Source organism: Arvicanthis niloticus, chromosome 2 (genome assembly GCF_011762505.2).
Source record: "Arvicanthis niloticus isolate mArvNil1 chromosome 2, mArvNil1.pat.X, whole genome shotgun sequence".
Classification (NCBI taxonomy): domain Eukaryota; kingdom Metazoa; phylum Chordata; class Mammalia; order Rodentia; family Muridae; genus Arvicanthis; species Arvicanthis niloticus.
In genome coordinates, this window is record NC_047659.1 from 119,042,931 (window position 1) to 119,064,547 (window position 21,617).

Below are 21,617 nucleotides of genomic sequence, written 5' to 3' on the forward strand. Positions count from 1 at the left end.
AATCCTGGCACCTCTTCCTCCTGCCACATTTCAAGAGTTACTGGAGGTCTCCATGGCTATGAACCTTGATGGAAATGAGTGGTCAGGTAAGCATTGTTGTCAGCTTCTGTGTCAGCTCTGTGCCTTGAAACAACACTGCCAGATAAAGTAAGGGCTGAGGCAACGAAATAAAAAGACAGAAGAAAAAGAGGTTCAGAGAGCTCACATAAGCTCATTTTTAACTGTCCAGGCTTCAGGTCTGGTGAAGAGGATTGTGATACTGGGTACAGTTATATGCCTATGTATTAAGTTGAGTTGTGCTTTGTGTCACCTAGCATCTCAGAAATGTGTCAAGAAAGAATTCATCAGTCTGTTTTCAGGTAATAAGAGAAGCTTGGAATTGGTATGTATTTCCCTCAGGTCACACAGGACAGTTGGGGTGATGAGCCCATGTTCCCCATTTTGGAGCAGAATTGGATCCTACCCTATATCATACACTTCTAATCTTGGGCCTTGTATATAAAGCTTGCTGTGGTAGAGTTATGCTTCTCTTTACTTACCCTTAAAAGCTTCCGTGGGTAGGCGACATGGTACTGGTGAGGGGGGAGAAAGTTGGGGACTATGCCTTACTGGGGTAGATTTCAATCAAGACACCTTAGCCAAACACTTTCCCTACCACAGCAGCTGATCCGTGTAGAAGTGAATCACATTGACTTGTATGGCCACATAGGGATGACTCAGGAATCAACACAGATGTACAGTAGGTCTGCACCAGCTGCTGTGGTACGGAAGGCATTCTTGGCTACTGGTGTATATCAAGTGACCTCAATGGGGTAACAAGAACTAAGCTGGCACCTCTGTGAGTGAAGGTATTGTCCTGCTGTTCTTGTCCTCTTCATTAAAGGCATACAGGAATACTCTGTGTGTGTGTGTGTGTGTGTGTGTGTGTGTGTTTCCAGAAGCTGTGTAGGTCTGTTAACCCTAATATCAGAGATTAAGGCGAAGCGGGTAGATATTCATATAGAGGCTGGATTTCTAGAGTTGGACTGTTATATTTCCTCATGCCTGTGGCTTGGGGCTAGAGAAAGAGTTTTGAGCCTGGGGCTGAGAACTGTGTGCTTAGGGTTTCTTTTCACGGCAAGGCATATGCTTTAATTGTGATATGACTAAGTTCTGGGATCAGAATTCTTGCAGAGAACTTCAAAAGAAGCTCTGTGGGTGTCTTGAGCCCATCTCCATTGAGACAATACTGGCTGCCAGAGCCAAAGTATCTTAAAGGTTCAGAATTCCAAATACAAAAGGTTATGTATATTCATTAAAGAATTCAATATGTTACATCTTTGTTGTCAGGCAGCTTTTCTTCATCCCAAGGGTTCTGGCAAGAATTCTTTCTTCACATTCCCTAGGCAAAGTCTGTCCCTCCAAGCAACCCTGACCCCATCTTCCATTTCCCTACTGGGTTTTATCTTGAATTATTCTTCCTTACTTGTTGTACCAAGACTTTGCTATCTGATTTCTGGATGTGTTTCTGAGTCCCCTTTCTAGTACTCTTACCTTTTATCCAATCTTTCTTAACCCTGTGTCTTTCTTTCCTAGCTGCCAGGAATTATGAACTATCCCTCTCTAAGTATGGCAGTTGTCTGTGGCACTGTGCTAGGGATACTTTACCTAAGAAGAAAAGAGAAATGGAGTTAAATAAATGTCCCAGCAATTCTCCCCTTCTTTGTTAAGCAAGTGCAAAAGAACCCACAGAAATCCCAATGTGCACAATCAGGCTAAGGATTTTCCCATCATAGAATATCCTGGGGCTTTGTTTCTTCCATCATGGGACCCACAGGATGAAGGAACAAATGAAAATTGTGAGCTTGAAGAACTGATAGTACGTGGGGATGCATGCTATATTTAGCATCTGATACTGCCCACCTTCCTATTTCTGTCTTGTTTTGGGCACATGATAGAGAATCTCTGTGGTCAGCTGACCTGCAATTTCTGAGAAACTTTCAAAACTGTTCATCTAGAAAACATCCTTCTACATGTCTCTTATGGCAAATGCATCCTCATTTTTAGATAGTTATTCATGTTTGTTTTATCACATTATTATTATTATTGTTAAATAATTTATAATGCTAACACACACATGTACGTACACACATACAAACATACACACACATACACACTCACACACAATTCCTCCATCCTTATTTTTACTCTCTGGTGTAATTTTTTTAGCATAGTACCTGAACATTCCAGCCTCTCTGTTGTGTTTGGTGAAAGTATCATTTCAAGTGATTGAGACACAAAGTTGGGAAAGGCGGGAGATGGGTGGATCTGGGAAGAGTTAGGGGGAAGAGTGAGAGTGAATATCACCAAAGTACATCATATTAAAGAATTAATAAAATGTTATGTTAAAAAACAATTTGTGAGTAGATGGACAGATAGATGGATGGATGGATGGATAGATAGATGGATGGATGGAAGGATGGATGGACTTGCCAAGAACCCATGTGTTCCAACTCTCTTATTATCTAAACATATCAAAACCATCAGTTTCCATGCTTGCTGTAAATTTCATATGCTTGGTTTTGATAGAATGTAGGAGGAAAATGAGACATTATTCATTGAGTTGGCATATGCTCTACTTATGCCACAGTCATTGGAACACCCTCTTACTGCATCTACCTACTCCCAGTACTTCAATGGAAAGCCATTCTGGTGTTAGCTGTGAAAGTCAATTGAGTCAGTTATGGAAGGAGTTTTTAATGAAACTCAAAAATTAGTGGAAATTGGTTCAGAAAAACAAAGTAGGCAGTGAGAGAAGGCAAGCAGTACTTGACATGTGCTTGGACAAATAAAATCACTGGATTACAGGGGTTCCTGGGACTCAGAAAGCCCTAAGTAGTCTCTCTGGGCAGCCAGTGCAGTCACAGAGGTTTCAGGGAGAGAGGACAAATGACACATCTCAGGGACAATGGATTTATAACAGCTTTTCAGAAGAAGTCTGGCTAGGGATCAAAAAGAAAATTATCTTCTGCAATGCTTCATTTCCTTAAATTTACAGCATCAATAATTCCTTTGGCTCTCACTGCCCAGCCCTGCAGACTTAGCAGGTGGAGACAGAACATAAAGAAGACTTCCAGGGCACTTCTATGACAGATGCAGATCAACCTTTCCCTCAGGACAACCATGGCCTTGGAACTTTGTTACTTCTCATCCTGCAGGTTCTAAATCCTGGCCTGCATCAGACTCTATGGATCTTTCCCCTGCCTCACAGTTTCATAATCTAAGGCAGAAAACATCCTGTAGCATGATCTGTAGGTCTCCCATGTCCAAGGCTTGGATCACTGATTCTGCCCCAGTTGATGAAGAGCATCTGTCATCTACAAGGAACAACAAAACAAACAAACAAATAAACAAACAGCAAGAGGGCCAATCTGTGTACCATGGAGCACACGTGACCAACCTTGTCAACAGCACTAAGAATGATTCTTAAATATCCTCAAGACATTTTAAGTATTTCACTGATGCTACACTGGGGTATTTTTTTTCCTCTAGTCAAACATCTGCTCCCCAAGGCAGTCATCTTCAGGACTGTCATTCTGTCTACCTAACTCCTCCAGGCCTGCCAACCTAGCAGGGACCACCTCTCTTTAGAAGGTATTCATATTCTTCTGACTGCTGGTTCTCTCACATTGACCTCTCCATTTCTAGGTGATTTTGATGTCCTCTGGAAATAGGTTCATTCCATCTTTGTTTCGAGAACCAATGTGGCAGAGGTTGGAAATGATGGCCAACATTGGCATGGTTGGCACTTATTTCCAAGATAATGTTTTATTACATTCTGCTATTGCTAGGAAGCTAGGTCTTCTATATATTCCTCAGCTCTATTTCACTGACCAACCTTTGACCAGCTACAAACTCCTAACATGTTTTCTTAGTCATGAAACCTATTTCCAAGCCTAGCACTCTGGGCATCTTTCATTTCACATAGATGACTGTGTGTGAAAGGAATGCCATTGTCTAGCTTCATTTCCTTAACAGTACCTGCACTTCTTTCTTGGTATCTTTGTATCTTCCTGGACCTGAAGGTCTCAGAGCCTTTTGTAATTGGCACTCAGTCTGCATTGGGCCTACATGGTCTAACTCTTGCTGCATCTATGCTGCCACACATGGGAATTTGTTTCTGTGAATGCAGGCATTAGGAGGGACTCCATCCAGAATCCTCACTCCCCTTCAGTGAGGATTTTCATTTGTGAACATGATACAGCCCAGAATTACCCAAGATAGTCTCAGCTGGGACAATGCCATGATTAGATTGGCTTGTTAATTCGTCTGAGGGGTAGTTTCTTGTTAGCTTACTGATGTGTGGAGGGCCCAGCCCAATAAGCACAGGGATAATGACCAGGTATCACCGCTGAACTGGTGATCTTAGATTACATAACAAAGCTAGACGTACAAGTCATGAGAAGAGAGCAAGTAAGTAGCTTTCCTCTGTGGTGCTTGCCTCTAATTCTGCTTGAATTCCAGCCACAACTGCCCTCAGTGATGGACTGGGATCAGGAATTATAAGCCAAATAAATCCTCTCCCCCCCAAGATATTCTTGTTTGCAGTATTTTAGCAAATCAACAAAACTAAACCACAACCTTACCTCTTTCCTCTTTAAGTGAAATAAGGCAATGTTAGAAAATGTGGAAGGACAAGATACAGACATCAAAAATGGCTCTGTCCCTTTATCTAGAGAGGGAATGTAATATGTCTACGACTCACTTGCTAGTGTAAAACACACATTTCCTTTATGTACAGGACCTATCTGAAATATCTGAGCACAACTTTTAATAGAAGTTATCTTTGAAATAAGAACTATAAAAGGTTTTCATATTTTTCAATTTATGGAATTTTTAAAATAGCAAATAAAGTAAAAAAAAAATTGTCATTGTAACATAGAAGCAGTAGACCACTCATTCTCCACCAGAAATTTAAAGTTTGTTGAAAACTTTTCTATGCAAAATGGTCAGGTTGCACTGATGACCAGTGTTGACTCAAGCTCAGGTCCCCCCTCCCCAAGAATAATGTATTTGGGGTTTATACACGATTTATCTGCACCCGTCCCTCAGTATTCACACTGCTACATGGTATCCCATCTCAGCTGACTTCCACTTTATATAATGGTCATAAAATATTATGCTGTGTCTTCCAAATCTTACTTAAGAAAAGGTCTTTGGAGATAGTAGTTCCAGGAAGTACAAGTAGGAAATGAAGACATGAGACAGGGAAAAGTCAGAAGACCGTACAGTATTAGCAATCCACTCCCAGCACTTGCCTAACCTTGCACACACTTGCTCCAAACAGAAAATAACCCAAACTTGTATAGTTGCCACAATATGGAGTACTACTCAGCAATGAAAATGGATAAACATTGTTGCCAGCAATGATCTGGAAGTATCTCCAAGGTAGGTTGTGGGAAGCCAGACTCAAAAGCCCACGTATATATACTGGTCATGTGGTACTCTGGAATACTTATAGAGGTACCATAGAGGAAAGCTCCTTATTGGCTTACTTCCCGTGACTTGTTCATATAGCTGTCTTATTCCAGAAATAAGCACGGGGATAATGACCAGGTAGTAGTGCTCATGAAGTGTGGGTGGGACTGGCAGTGACTCCAAGGGACATATGCTGCTAGGTTCTGCATGGCTTGGGTCCTGAAACTTTGATGAGGGGTGATGAAAGAATAAAGAAAGGACAGGCACACATACAGAAAAGATGTGGTCGCGTAGTGTGTATGAACTTGGATGGAGTGGAACCTACTAACATAACCCCAACCTCAGCATGATTCTTATGTACAGCACTGAGGCTGTGTGTAGTCTTTGTAGACAACCAGTCTCAGACAATTAACATGTAAGAGAAGGAAGAAGATTCAGTTGCTAGTGTTGGTACATACTGATCAATTGTCTGTAAAACTTGTACTTGAGCCAGAGGAAAAGAAGGTTTTACAACTTTGAGCATGGCCCATGTATGATAGCTTTGCCAACTTGCCATGGGTCCAATGCCTTGGTCTTTGTTATGGATGTGCCCATATCAGCAATGTACATCCACTTAGGACTTCACTCACCCAGGGCTTCCTCAATGCCATACAGTAAGTGGGTTATGATGATGAATTGTCTTTGACTATGGTGGATTTTACTTATCAGTATATATTGTTTAAACTCCTGCAATTGTACAATTTTGGTCTCACAGAGATAGGTAGAAAGAAAAAAGTTCCACAGAAAAGGGTGGACTTGGCAGCCTCTGTTCCCAGAGACTGGAAGCTGGGTGCTGTCACTGCATCACCAAGTGGCAAAAGGATTCCAAAGAAAGGTTCTGAGGTCTGGTCCTTGCCCACCATCCATGACACCTTCAGGTTTCATCAACCTGACCTCTGCCTACCTGTGATGTCTCCCGGACCCCAAAATGTGATTGTAATTATGAGGTTGGGACCAGGGAAAAGAGATGCCATCTCCCTCTCACTCTTTCACGTGGGTGCTAGTGAGAGTAGAACTAGAAAAATGAAACAGTATGTTAAACAATATCTGTTTCCTGACAAGGCTTCTCCAAGAGAGAAGTCAATCCTGCTGTCCTCCTCAGGCTCTTATTCTGAAAAGGCTGACAAGTCCCTCATGTCTACCCCTCCTATCCTGTCTCTGCAAATCCTGAAAGACAAATCTGACACACAATCAAGCCAGTGAGACCCAGGGAGCTGCTCCAGCCAATGGCAGTGAAAATTAGTGGACAACGGTTCCAGCTTTCTACAGTCGGTGTTGGGGGTGTAGACTGTAGGCCCTCAGGGTCCCTGGCGAGGTAAGCCTCATCTATTCATGGACATTACCTGATTTTACAGGCAGCCTTTCCTAGCTTCAGCCCCTTTTGGGCCTCACACTGCTTCCCCTGTGCTTCCTGGGATTGTCTCTCAAGCAAATCACTGGCTCCAAATCTATACAGGGATCTACAGGGGCAGCTCCCCAAGGCTTCACCTTCCTGTCTTTTCCTCCCCATCCTAACATGTCTCTAACACAAGAATTGACCTTCACAACCCTGCTTGGTTTTCTTGTGTCGTCAATATTTTTCCAGCTCACTGGAGTAAGTAATGGGAACTACTAACTGCTGATCACAGCCATTGTAGACATAGAGTCCTCCACTGCAGGAGGAACCTCAGGGAAGTACCGTGAACCTATGTGACTTTCTGGAGATGAAAAGAAGGTCATCACAGCTGTGTTGTGATCCAAAATTCTTCCAAGGAGTTTTCTGCTTTCAAGCGCACGGTTTTTTCTCAGTGCAGCAGTTTCTCCAGTTCCCTGGTAGCAGCCTGCAGCATCTCTAAAAGGCTGACAGCAGCTTTGGGGACTGATGAGCAGCAGGGGCTGGATGGCATTGGCTGAGTATTTGAACTGGGTCTTTCCTTTTTTGTAGCTGTGCCAATATTTGCGTATGTGGGCAGCAGCTTTTGGGGGTCTGTATTGCTCCTTTGCAAGAAGACAACTGTTTTGCAGTATAGAATCCACACTTGAACTTTGAGTGCCTCGGTTTCCTTGTCAAACATAAAAATAGCTTTCCCACTTGCATATTTCACAAGGGCTTTATTAACAGGATCGGATTTAATCAGATCTAAGTACATATGCTTAATACATTTTCCCCCAAATAAGTCAAATACAGAGGGAGTTGTAGTCTTGTGATCAGCCATTGTATAGGGCTGGGGTGCGGATCCCACATACAATATGACTGTCACTGCTGCTCCTCAGGAGCTCCTACATTATACCTGGTTCCCCTGTCATTTTACAGTGCTACTGTAGCAGGTGTCTGCCTCTCCTACTTTGAAGATGTAGAAAGTAAGGCTCTGGGATGTTTGATTATGTTGGTGAATGGGGCTTCACCATTATTGTCTGCTGACCCTAAATCCTGTGTCTGGAGCTAGCTGCTGCATTACACTGAAAAGTAGAAAGAAAGAAAGAAAGAAAGAAAGAAAGAAAGAAAGAAAGAAAGAAAGAAAGAAAGAGGGAGGGAGGGAGAAAGAAAGAAAGAAAACCCATGTAGATTGCTAGACTTGAGAACAGAGATATATGAGAGTTCCTAGCTCATACTAAATCAAAGGACCATGAACACTCATGTCACACACACACACACACACACACACACACACAGAGTGAGACTCACTCATTTGGTGTCCACTGTACCTGTCCCTATGCCTTTGCGTAGTACATACATACCTGTGTGTGTGTAGGTGTGTATGAGTGTGTGTGTGAGTGTGTGTGTGTGTGTGTGTGTGTGTGTGTGTGTGAAATGTGTATGATGCTGTATACATGGCTTACTAGATAAAGTGCTTAATGTACAAGTATGAAGATCAGAGCTTGGATCCTCAGCACCCACATAAAAACTAGATAGGCACAGTCTCCCTGATAGAATCACACCACTCAAGAGATGAAGGAAGGGAATCCCTAAAGTAGGCTGGGTAGGTCAACTAGGAAAATCTGTGAGCTCTGAGTTCAGCGAAAAAACATGCTTTGGTATGTAATCAGAGAGCAGTTGAGGAGAACCTGATTTCAAGCTTTGGTCTACACACACACACACACACACACACACACACACAGGTACGAGTGAGTACAAATGGGTACACACACAGTGTGCACACATATACAAATATGTACAAATATGAATATGCACATGCATGAACACAACCCACATACACACATACGAAAAACATTGTGTGTGGTGAATACACACAGCTTAAAATGATGAGAAGTAGTGTGAACTCCACTTATTCCAAGAGCTGGATTTTGACAGCATTCCAGTCATGCCTCTGCTGCCTGCCAACCTCATGCCTCCTCCCTTCCGGACAGAGCAACCATCTCCCCGAAATGTGTGATACTCTCTGGTTTTATGTTACCACTTTTTCGCCTGCACATACTTCGTACTTGCCATTTCTTTCTTTGAACCAGATCTACATGGATCATAGCATAGGTTACCTGTGCCATGTAAGCTTTACTCACTGCTGCAGTTCTGAGCCTCACACAGCTGATGTCCGCTGTTTTGTTTCATTTTGTCTTTTCAAAAGCACTTTCTGTCCTCAAGGCAAGATTAATAGTCCATCTTTGATAAGCAATATACATGGTATGAGTACATGCACACACATGTGGGCCTGAGCACAGAGGAAAGAGAATGGGGTCCTGAGTTTGGATTCTGGAACCTTCATGAAATGTCTATAATGACGTATATTTATGGGCATGTTCCTACATATAATGCACCTGCACAACATAGGAACAGGGCAAAGAAGGGTGTGGCACACTGAGGAGTCTGGAAGTCGAAGGATGGGAAGGGAAGAGGCCCAAGTGGGGGCCCACAATCCTGGTAAAAAATTGATCTGACTGCATGATTATATCGTGTTCTTAAGCCCAGTATTTATAATAATATGTGCATAATGGAATAGGGAGGCCCTCCCCTCAGTAATTGGCCTTTGATTCTCTGAGTTTCTAAGTGTGATAGGATCATTTTCAGAACTGGCTGTCTTTTGCCAATGAACCCTATAGACAGATAAAGCTGTTGCCTCATATGACTTAAAGTGAAATTTCTAGCAGACTTGGGATTTAGAATAAATTATTTTCATTAGTAATTGTTCTAAGAAACAAAAACTGTCTGTAGAACGCTAAGGTGACCACAGATATAAAGAATATAAAATCACCCTGTTATTATAAGAATAATGGAGAGGATCTCTGAGACAACAATCCCCAGAATGAATAATTGAATGCCATTGCACTCTGCTCTTCATTACCAGGCAGCCCTCATTCCTGTTTCTCTGGCCATTCTCATTGAAGTTTGGACAGACAACATACCACTCTCTGGCCACTGAGAGAACCTGGACTGTGTATAGAATCACAAGTTGAAATTAATCAAATTCAGCACACATTGAGTGAAGGTCTTTCCTGCACATCATTCTAGACACTTGTGCAGATCTCACTGTAGAGGCAATACATTGACCAGCGCTCCGTGATGCAGAAAAACAGAGAGCTCCCGAGGTAGGACTGGCAGGCAAGGCACCGTGGAAATGAAGGCCTCAGCCAATGAGCATTACCCACAGGCAGCAAACCCAGTCAACCCTGGGGAAATCAATGCATTTCAAGCAAACTGACAGGAAAAAAAAAAAAAAAAGAAGAAAGAAAAAAAGCCACTTGAGTACTGTGGCTTTACAGTTTCCCTGCCATTGATGAAAGACAAGGAGGAAAGGGCTGCTGCAGCCCGTCTGATGATGGCTTCTCTACTGTGCTCCAGGCAAAATCAAAGGGGTCATTGGTATCACTGAAGATTGACAAGGGGCAGCGGCAAGGGACAGCTGGAAGATCTGCTATACTGATTTCAGAAGATGACGATAATAATGAGCAACAGGCTAAACCAGCAAAGCTGAGCTGCTGTGCACCTGCTGCAGTGTGGCCAGCAGTGTACCATATTCTTAGGTGTGAGGAGCTCCTGAGTGTAATACTTTGACTACTGTTATCCTGTGCTCAGCCTGTGGGAGCAGGACAGAGGCTACGGTCAGTGCTGGCTTCTCTGTGTCTCGAGTGCCACAAGTGTGTCTGGGCTTCAGGTACCTTATTGGCCTATATCTAAGCCCGTGTTTCTATTCTGCATGTTTCTGGGCTAATCTCCAGGAGCCACGGTTTCATTTGATTAATTTTCCAACAAGTCACATTTCTTATTTTAGTTTTCAAACTGAAAAATGTTATGCATAACTTAGTTCCTACATAACTTAGAAGTGAAAGCTGCTTTCCTAGCCACTCTATTGTGATTCTGGAGTGCAGCTAGAATGACAGAGATGAAGCCAGAGGTCTATTTTTTGATGTGTTCTGCAAGTGTACATGGATGCAGTTTTAAAGTATACAAGTAACTCGGTATGAAAAGGAATGTAAACTTTCTCGGTGCTGTTCTAACCTTAGCTGCAAAAGTCCAGGCCACATATTATACCCTTCTTTGGATTCTGATAATGGGGACCTCGGCAAACCAACCTGTGCCCAGTTTGTTTTTCCAGTGTGGAGTCATTTGCTTTCTGTTCTGTGGGTTCTGGGTAAATTGGGCAAGCCTGTCAAACTTGTCTTCATCCAATGTGTCTGTACCATTGTGCCAATGTGCCAGACCTGTGATTATAGCCTCCAAGTAGTGGCACTTTGCAGACGGCTTTACATAAGTGCCTCGCATCCTGAGGGTATATAATCCGACCAGATTGGTAACATTGGGGAATGTCTGCAGGTCCAAGGTTAAGTAACAGGAAGAGACCAACAGAAGCCCTGCTGGAGGCTGGGTCCCCATCCCTGGGAAAGAGGCTGAAGGGACCACAGTCAGATGTTATAATTGCTATGTGTTCCGCTTGCTTTGCTAATGGGAAGTCACATGGGAGAGTGTTCTGGACATTCATAAATATTTGGATCTTTACCTTGCTAAAGCCTGAGTCCTTATTTCCCTATCCCTTAACCATGGATAAGCTAGTTAACCTAGGGTAGTCTGGTTTCTCTAGGAAGCAGTACATACGTATACACACACACACACACACACACACACACACAGACACACACACACAAAGGGAGGGAGGGAGGGAGGGAGGGAGGGAGGGAGGGAGGGAGGGAGAAAGAGAGAGAGGGAGGGAGAAAGAGAGAGAGGGAGGGAGGGGGAGGGAGAAAGAGAGAGAGAGGGAGGGAAGGAGGGAGGGAGGGAGGGAGAGAGAGAGAGAGAGAGAGAGAGAGAGAGAGAGAGAGAGAGAGAGAGAGATTTAGGGCCTAGAGTTTTAAAGTAATGTAAGCTAATTATAGAGAAGTTGCACATGCACTCTGGGCTCAAGATGATTCCCCTTCCCCACTCACAACCTTTGCTCTCTAGAAGTAGACATAGTCATAGCTAAGGGTGTCTGTTGGCCACAGCACTCATAGTTGGACTGTCAGTCTAAATGGAGCTTCAACATGTAGCGTTTAGATCCATGTAGGCATGAATGGTGGGCTGGCTCAAATAACAGTAGGCAGTGTCTCATTGGTCTGAAACCTTTGCTTGTCCAAGATTTGTGGAAATTCCTTAGGGGCACCTCAGTCAGCTAACACCACCCTTTCTCATTCTTCTTTCTGCTCCAACCTGAGGTGTCCCTTAAATCTAAACATTCAGCTTCCATGTGGCTGAAGTCTGCTCCTTGGTGTATTTCACTGACTCTATCCCCTAACACTCTTGTATGTCAGTTCCTATGTGGGAATCACCTGTGCACACGAACAGCCCTTGGATTAGCCTTAATGATTTTCTGGGCTTCACTGCTAGTCTTTTCGGGGGTCTGGTGTAGCTAGGCTGAAGGCAAGCTGAGTGAGAAATCTTTGTAACATTCAGCATTACAAATTTCATGGCTGTGCCACATATCCAGCCTGGCCATTGTCTAAAATATAGTATGTCTTATGCACCTTAATTCAGCTGGCACAACCATGCCTATATCTTGAACAAGTGCAGGCTGGATCCCCTGCCATTACAGGGAGAACATGGATCTTGATACCCAATACTTACTGCCTATGCTCAGGCAGCTGGAAACCTTTGTAGCAAACACAGTTGGATAAAGAGACAGGCACAGAAACAGGGTTGAGGGTTGTGGGTAAGAGGCTCTGATGACTGTGGATCAAAGAAAAAATGTGTGTCACAGGAAGAAAGATCCATGGGCAGTGGTATGGACATGGTTTTGTACCTTCTGAAAGTCTTATGTTGAAACCTCACATGCTACATCTCAAAATATCGCAATAATTGGAAATAGGTTCTTTAAATATATGACCAAGTTACCATCAGGGTGTTAGAATAATCAATAATTTAACATGTCTGGTGGTTAGGATAGGGGACTAGGATAAAAGCATGTGTTACAGTGTTCGGGAAAGCATCCTGTAAAGAGCCAGAAGATAGTAATGAATGAGTCTCGTGGTTTGTGATTGTATCCTGAATCATCATTATCTTATTGATCATCTTGTATTAGAATTAAGATTTGTACAAGTAAAATCAAGTAGAGGTGTTCCGGGCTACACTGACATCTGGCCTCCTCTCCTTCTCCAGTTCTACCCTTCCACTTATGCTCTCCTACTCAACTGAGATAAAATATGTCAATGAAAGCCTTTTTCTGGGTCTGTGAGTGGATCCCAGGCTCACCTAGCCAGATGACCCTCCTCCTGTGTGGCTGACCCTTTCTTGAATGGTACTTAAATTGAAGTCATCATTCAAACATGTTTTTTCATTTACAGCCTTCCTTGGCTATCTATAAAACAGACAGTTATGACAATGTCTCCAAACACTGTCAAATATCCATAAGGTGTGGTATAAAGTCACTCCTGGTTTGTTTATTTCATTCTCCCTCACACCTTTAATACTGCGGTGTAGATCTTTCGACCTCACGCCCTTCTGGTCCTATGCTTTTTCTCTCAACCACATTAGTCTCTCCCTCCCTGAGAGATAGATATAGAGAGTTCAGTGCTAGATGAAGTCTAGAGGAGGGGTCCAGAGAATGAACCCTTCTTCATTTGAAGTACACATCTTCTCTAGGAGAAGCCACACAACGGGCATGTAAATGAGGTCTGTATCTCTAACATTTTTTTCTACCACAAATTCCCCAAATGGATGATCTGTGATGGGGTAGCTACTTCCAGGTGTTCTTGCTACCCTAATTTCAGTTAGAATTGAGTTGGGGACGCTGAATGTTACCTTTGACTATTGTTAGAAGGGTACTGGGCTCAGTCCCCAAGATTGAACTTAGGTCTACATGCTGTCCTTGCCCCAGCAAATGGCAGAGAAAGCTTTACTGAGCAGTTTTTCATCTAAACTGAAGATAGTGATGAATGTGGCAAAAGACTATTACAAATGCACAATGCAATGGTTTTGTAATGTGTTCTTCAAATACGAGATACCTGTTATTTTAAAAGACCCGTTGCTAGGAAATCTATAAGATGCTCTGTGAAGATCTGATTTGGGATGTCAAAAGAAGCTGGAGTTTTTCTTGAAATAAAAATGAGAAGGGCTTTATTTGTTAGAGAACCACATTATTCTTTCCCATTGCATCATCAAATGAGCAAATACAGCTGAAGTGAACCTGATCTCTTTTCTGAATTAAAGATTGTCCGTGGTCAGTTTCTGTCGCCTGCTGCTAATTACCCAAGGTTCTCTTGAGAAAACCAATAGAAACATTGCCTCATACTAACAGGAAATTGCAGAGCTTCTTATGAATGGTTAGCTAATTCTGCCCTCAGTAAGTGCAGAGGCAACCTTAACATGTCCTGCCTACTCATCAGGAACATCTCACCAGCTCAGTTCAATCAGGAAACTGAAATCACTTAAACTATGCTCGAATCATATCCAGGTGACACAGATGTTAGTTCATGTGACTTGGAGGGACGCTAAGCATCTTGGGCCACCTAAGTATCTTGATTTGCTGAATAAAATAATTTGAACCTAAAGATGGATTCTTTATGTGGTAGAAACAGACAAAAGTTGCTGCTTCTTATTGAGTCATGAATTAGAGCCAGGAGTCATAAGTGTTACAAGCAAAACCCTGTGAAGACAGAGTGCATTAAGTCAGAACTGCATGCTGATCCTGATTGTGTGGCACTTCTGCGCCTCACACAGAAATACGGAAGTATTGTACTGCTCTTCCCTTTATTTACCTAGATACAGAGTGTTCCCAAATGAACTAGCTTCACTGAAAAGCAAAGCATGTAGTGTTGGTGGGCACAGGAGCCATGCTGCCAAAAGCACCTTTTGTTTACTGCTTTTGCTTGCTGATGTATGCTTGTGTGCTAAGCAGACAGACTTTTCTCTCAAGCCAGAGTGGAGGCAGACCTGACCTCTCACTGCAAAGGGCTTGCCTGTGAGAGAAGAGACTGGCTATAGTGCATAGCTGAAAGGGCTGACAATGAATAGCCTAGATAGTTGCAGTGACTTTGGAAAAGCTGTGGCCCAATGGCTCAGCCAGCCACTGCCAATCCTGACAAAGAGGGAGGCAGAGAACTAAAGGCATTGGCTCCCAAGTAAGTATTGAAGCCTTGCAGACTGTATCTTCCAGTTGTGGTAAATGTGCAGAGGTAGTGAGGGCAGATGAGTATCAGGCAATGGAGGTGCACTGAGTGAATGTCAATGAGCATGGTGAGAGTCAGGACAATACTGTCCATGTGACTCTTTATAAGTGGTTTTAGTGCCATGACAGCGAAGGTGTGGTAGTAGACAAGTAAGCTCTTTCAGTCTCTAAGGGGTTAGCATCTTAGTAATTCTCAAATTTCCCAGAGTCTCTAACAAGTGTGGTCATGATGAATCACGATAGACCCTGAGGCCTCCAATGGCTAGCCACACCGCCTTAATATGGCACTGTTCTGCCAGGGGTAGAACCCTCAACAATGTTGACAGCAGCCTCGTAGAAGACATCAGAGAAGAGGTGATGGCACATGAAACCAATATGAGGGACTGCCTGCCTTCACCTCACTGTTGCCCGGCTTTCCAAGGCTTACTTTATAAAATCTTCCATACACGTTGTTATTTAAAAACAAACAAAAATAAGCAATAACAGTTACAGTACCAATGACAAAACCCTGAAGAGTTAGCGCTTGACTTTCTTCCTAGAATAGAGGCCAGTTTTCTCCTCAAGAAGATACAGGTTCGTCCTATGACCCTGAGTTGCTCCTCTTGCCATTGTTAGGCTTTAGAAGCCCAGGCAAGCATCACCTTCTAGAAATGCCTCCAACCTAAAGCCTTTACCAGGAAGCTTTGTATTCTGCCTAATCTTCTCACAATACCCTGAAGGTTTCACTTATCATACGTCACTCTAATACATAGAACCATGGGAAGCTTCTTGCGAAGTGTTCCGTTCCTGGTGTGTGGGCAGCAGTACTCAGTCTCCAATGTTCAGGAGACTGACCAAGGCCATGGCTTCCTTGCCCTACTCTTCATTTCTGCTGGTACAAACAATGCTGTGGGATCCCAGGCCCTGCCTATAGCAGTTTTCATCTCTGCTGTTCCTCTCCACATGGAGCTTTGACATTTTCCTGGGGTGCTCAGCAGGCTGATGTATTCATTACTACATTTACAAGCTTGTTTGGAGAAGTGCCAGTAATCTACAGGCCCTTTGTGTCTACAGGTTTTACATTCACTGTTACCTTGCAGATCTGAGAAGATAAACTCAGGATCACAAAAGTCTCTGGTTCTCTGCCCCTTGGTCAGCTGAGATTATCCTGATGACCTGGAAGGCTAGCTGGAAACATCACAGCCATGGTCATTTCCTCTGGTGCATCTGATATTCCCAATGTACGAAAGCAGAGCAGATGCACAGCCTGGCTTCTTTTAAGATATGGGTCCATTCTGATTTCCTGTAGTTTGCTTGGACTGAGGCTCAGAGTTGTTATGTCAAAATTAACACTTGAGTCAAGATATGTCAATATGTGTGGGAATAAATGTGAAAGCAGAAACAAAAATTTGGTCTTATAAAGAACTGGAATTTTAACCAGACAACTGGAACCTCAAAGAGACCCTGAAAATCCTTGAGGGTAAAGCTAGTCCTGAAACTCAGGCCAGATTTTGCCCATCGCTAGAGCTATGGTGACCATTTACCACTGGCAAAGGAGGGTTGTCTACTGATCCCCTCTATATCCAGAGTCCATTCGGTATTGCAGGTAACTTCTGGTGCTTTTAGAGGGCAGGTATCTGGCTAGGCTTGAGGGATGTCATTCATGTTATTTTACTTAGCCATGTAGCCTAACTGTAAAAATTGGGCAGCCATCCACGTTGCAGTAACTTCTCTTTGTAGTTTCATGAGAAAAAAACTGGGATACCTGGTCAAATGGGTGCAGTTGGTTATGTAATTCCTGCTTAGATTGAGTAAGGGCACTTGGGGGTGGGGGGGCTGAGATGGAGATAACCACAGAATTGGGGCATATTGTAAATAGTAGAGAGTTAATATAGGAGGAATTCCAGGTATGATTGACTATCTGATGAAGTGGGGACTCCAGTGAGGTAGGACATATGATATTTTGGGAGAGCACAGTGTGGTATGGACACCTGACGGTAGAAGGGTACTTCATGAAGTGGGAGACCTTGTGAGCCGAGGAGACCTCATAAAGTGGACACTTGTGGTAAAGCCAGTCTTCTCAAACAAAACATACAGGAGAAATGAGGGAGGTGAAAGAGTCATTTCTAAGAATGGAACAGTGACATCAGGAGAAGTAAGCTGAAGATGTACCACAGCCATCTTAAAGGAGCATGAGGACCAGCCACAGGAGGGGAGAATTCCTTAGAAACGACGTCATTCAGGTCGCTCTCTCCTGCTCCCTACATTTCTGGCAAAGCCAGCTGAAAATATAGAAACCCAAATATCTTCCATGTCTCTAAGCATTGCGTCTCACTGGCTATGTGATTTAAGCCATTTCTCTTGGCACAGGTTGCAGCTAAGGTGCAAGACATGTACAAAACAGAGTAAGCTAGGGTCTCCGCTTGGCTTCATGGGACACTAGGGAAAGGACTATGTGTTCTGGGTCTCTGCTATATAGTTGTGAGAATGACTTCTCATAATATGTGAATGGGCTGGTGTGGAAAAGACACTTTTCTTTGGCATGGTCAAGGGTGTAAATTCCAGAAGTAGCACTCTGTCAACAGTGGTAAGCCAGGCTGGGACATTTCAGGTATGGCTCTGCCCTGCCAAAACACCTGCCAATATATGTGGTGTTTGGTGTGTTCGTATCTCTGAACTTCAGTTTTCATCTTTCCTTATCATGTTTCCCCTAGGATGCTAGTATGAGATCTCATCCATGTGCCCAAGGAATAGGCTGCTCATGTTGCTCTGCTTTTTGCAACAGATATTAACATAACAGGGCCACTGAGGATAACATTCACCTATTTCCCATAGAGTCACCAGTGCCATGTTTTTTACTGCACTTTTCTACCCACTGAATGTGCTACATAGCTCCAATCCATTAGCTCCAATTTAACTCTGCATATACACTTTTGATCATGACCTGTATGATGCCTAAAATAACCTTGGTCTTCTGGCCCTGGAGAGTCACATAGTAGTTCTTGAGAACTGATAGCAAGAACAGCAGCCTTGTAAACTGAAGCTCTTCTGTCTGGAAAGACAAATCTAGGACACAGTGAGTAGTTGGGCTAGCATGTATAGACTAACTTGACTAGACAGACTGAAATTACATATTTTCCAAATCTACCAAATGGACGTTCAGGCATACCTTGAGTTTAAAATGGATCAGTTCGAGACAAGCACCCTTCCCATTTTATACAATGATTCATGACACATAAATCCTGAGAAGTTGGGCTGAAAGTTGAAACGATAAAAACAAACTATGAAATGACCTATGAATAATCCTGACAATAATCAGAGCCATCCATCTACTATACCTACTTACACCCATTACTGTTCCCTGGACCCAAGAGTTCTCCGGCAATTGTATGAAGCAATCTTTTTCAACTATCCTATCACAGTTCAGAGAGTTGTGGACATTTGTTCAAAAAAGACTACACAATAAAAAAAAAAGCATGACTGAATTTGAATCCAGGTTAGATTGACCCCCAATCCTATACTTTCTGTAGGGCCAGCTTACTCAACTCTCATTAGGGAGAATGTGTTTGAACATCGTCTGTACACTCTTCCTAGAACTATGGGCTTAGAGATTGAAATTACCCTCCCCACTTTTTTTGAGACAGGGTTACTCCATGAAGGACTCATTGTCCTGCAAGTTGCTTTATAGACCAGGTTAACCTCAACCTCAGAGCAATCTGCCTGCCTCTGCCTCTGCCTCCCAAGTGCTGAGATTAAAGCCCCACAGCTAAGCTTGGATGATCTTTTTGAGATGAATGTTATAGTCAACTCAGGAAAACAGTGCTGTTGAGTTTGAAAACATTAAGAGCTCAAGGTCATGGTGGGCAGTGCCAAGTTGGAGAGACTAAACTTGTTATTACTCCAGGTAGGGGTTCTCACCTGTACTGAGCACTGAGATCACCAGGCTGAATTCTGACTAGTTAAGTCAGGATTTCTGGGTCTGTGAGGCCAGGATTCTAGGGACTGGGGATATTTTAAGCACTACAGGGAGAACTCCAGACAAAGGGTCTCTATCCTCTGGTGGTGCTTAAGGTGGACATGTAGCCTGGGTTGTGTGATTCATGATTCTTGCCCTTCAAAGCCACCCAACCACAGTTTCTGCATGCTGGCTGGCTCTTCCACCAGTAAAGCATGAAGTAAATCATCAAAACAGAGCCCAAACATCACCATTCATCAGAAAGAAAAGTCATAAGCAAACAAGCTAAAAGATAATTTTTGTTAAATAATGAACACTCGTAAAACAGCAATGACATGGTATTAAAACATCTGTGATTACTTATTTCTCAGCATTCATCTGGCAACTGAAGCAGCATGAAGCAAGAGTTGCACTTTAAAAATGACAAGAAAATAGCCATTCGTTTAGTGGACAGAATAAGGCCCATCTCATTTCCCGGATCTCCAGCATCAGTGGTGCTCATGGCCAGGATGAGCATCCAGGAGTTAAACACTCAGTGTGTCTTCACAGCTTGTTTTCCTCAGGCTCCTGGGGAAAATACTGGGTTTGTTTTTGAGAGGAACTGTGGCTTCCTCTCCTTTAAGATTAGTGAGGCCCCAGATCTATGTATTGCTGGGTATCTGCAAGAAGCCTGATGCTCCAAGCTGGGGCAGCGTGCTGGGACTGAGCAGGGCCAGGGTGGGCATTATGCTCCTCTAATTTTACATTCTCGGGCAAGATCCATCTGTGGACAGAGACAGAAGATCTCCCAGCAGGTACTTTCTTTTCCTTCTCAGCCCCACTTGTTTCTGACAAGGAAGCCACAAAGATGGGGTACACACAGAGGATTTAAGCAGGCCACAAGCTAGTGGTGACATGTCTCCTGCATTCTGCCTATTGCACCATATTCCGTAAAAAATAAACGTATTTTAACTGTTTGTATATTGCTAATGGGGTGTCGGTCCAGGCACTGGCAGGCTGCAGAGCTGGGTTGTCATCCATCCAATAGAATTCATCCAGGGTCAGCCACTGGGATGGAATCTTTGGAACTTCCATGTGGAAGAATCAGCATTGCTGGCTGCCTGGTGCTCTGCACAGTGCTGAAGATGAAGTTGAAGGATAAAAACAAAAGAAGTCCAGGAGTAGAAGATTCCGGGGCATTATGGAGTCATTTGGCAATCACTTGTACTGTACAGTAACACACAGGTGTCTCTTCTCTGCCCTCACACACCTGGCTCGGCTCCCCCTCATTCATGCCAGCCTTTGGAAAGCTCACAGGTGGTTGTTTTTGGAGAGGTAGGCAATGAGGGCGACAGCCACACCCACGTAGATGCCAGTTCCAATGGTAATGGACAGCACTGCTAGAAACAGGGCCCTCCGGGAGCTGGTGCTGGCCTGATGGAAGTCTCCTTTGGCCACAGCTTTGTTTGTCTGTAGAGTTAGCAGAGAAAAAGAAGAGGAGAGTGAACAAGTTAGAAAGAATGGCAAGTAGAGAGTGCTGCTTGTCTCCTTCCCAATCTGTAATTTTACTGGATTACAGACAGGTTCAACCAATATAAGGAAGTACATATGGAAATAGGATTTATTCTCATAAACATTAGACTCCAGGTAAATCTCTAAATTAAAAAAAAAAATAGTGGATCAATGGTGTTTGTCATTGCTCCCCACATGGCAAGACCCCATTCTCTCATGTTTCAAGGAAGTCATGTCTTGAACTATCCAGGAGAGATCAGTGATGTGAAGGCAGAGTCTCATGAACTGTAGATATATCAGAGATGGGTGGAGCTATCATTTCAAGTGCCACCTTTACTACTCAACAACGGGTACTGTTTTCATTAGGAAAACAATTTCTAAAGCATATTTTCAACCCCTATAACCCAACAGAAGCATGGAGAATAAAATTATTTCTCATTTTCAAGAGATAAAATTAGGGTATGACATTGTTAAACGTACCCTAGAAGCCTTGAGGCACCATTCTTCTGAGTGCTAGGGCATTCTTGATTCCTGACTGCTCCCCACCTCTGCCATAGCTAGGATTGGTAACATTCATCTACTGGTAAAAGTATGGCCTTCACCTTTGTGCTTGAGCACTTGGTTACATATTGAGGCATTGGGTTAGTTAGTTTTACACTTCTTGGGGTTGTGAGATAAAGAGTAATATAGAGAGTGGGTATTGGCTCAGAATCAGTGTTTTGGGACAGACATTGTAAGCCCTTCTCTAACTCCTCCCTTCCTTGTCATTTTCTGAAGTTACGACTAGATGCACTAGCCAAGGGAAGGGAGCTGGCTATTGTAGGTAGGTCTTATTCATCTCCATAAGACCTCTGGAAAAGGTTTTGTTCTAAGACATGCAACCACTGTGTAAAACATAGTCCCTCTTCTTGTCTAGAAATATGGCATCACTATAATGGGTGTCTTGAGGCTAGGCAAAATCCCAGAGGCAATTTCAGAGGCTGTAACAATACTGAGGGGCCTCTGAGCCAGTTCTAGAAGCCCCCCACCCCCCACCCCGAGAACTACAACTGCTGGGGAACATGAGTCTAGGTTTTATTTTGTTTTCTCCCTTATTTCTTGTCTCGGCATTGAGCTTGGAAGCTAAC

The 21,617-nt window shown here is 43.3% G+C and overlaps 1 protein-coding gene across 4 annotated transcripts in view; it reads right to left on the reverse strand.

Moving 5' to 3' along the window:
* The window catches only part of Syndig1 (synapse differentiation inducing 1), a 209,269-nt gene that overhangs the window by 28,109 nt on the left and 159,543 nt on the right, over positions 1 to 21,617 (reverse strand). For 3 of the 4 annotated variants that reach the window (XM_076929925.1, XM_034495279.2, XM_076929926.1), the window contains one exon: positions 18,126 to 20,448. The exons of the other annotated variant lie outside the window; for it this stretch is intronic. In XM_076929925.1, coding sequence (XP_076786040.1) covers positions 20,290 to 20,448 — 159 coding nt within the window. In that variant the 3' untranslated portion in view covers positions 18,126 to 20,289. Of the gene's footprint in view, positions 1 to 18,125; positions 20,449 to 21,617 lie in introns of those variants that run through there. 4 annotated transcript variants of the gene reach the window in all.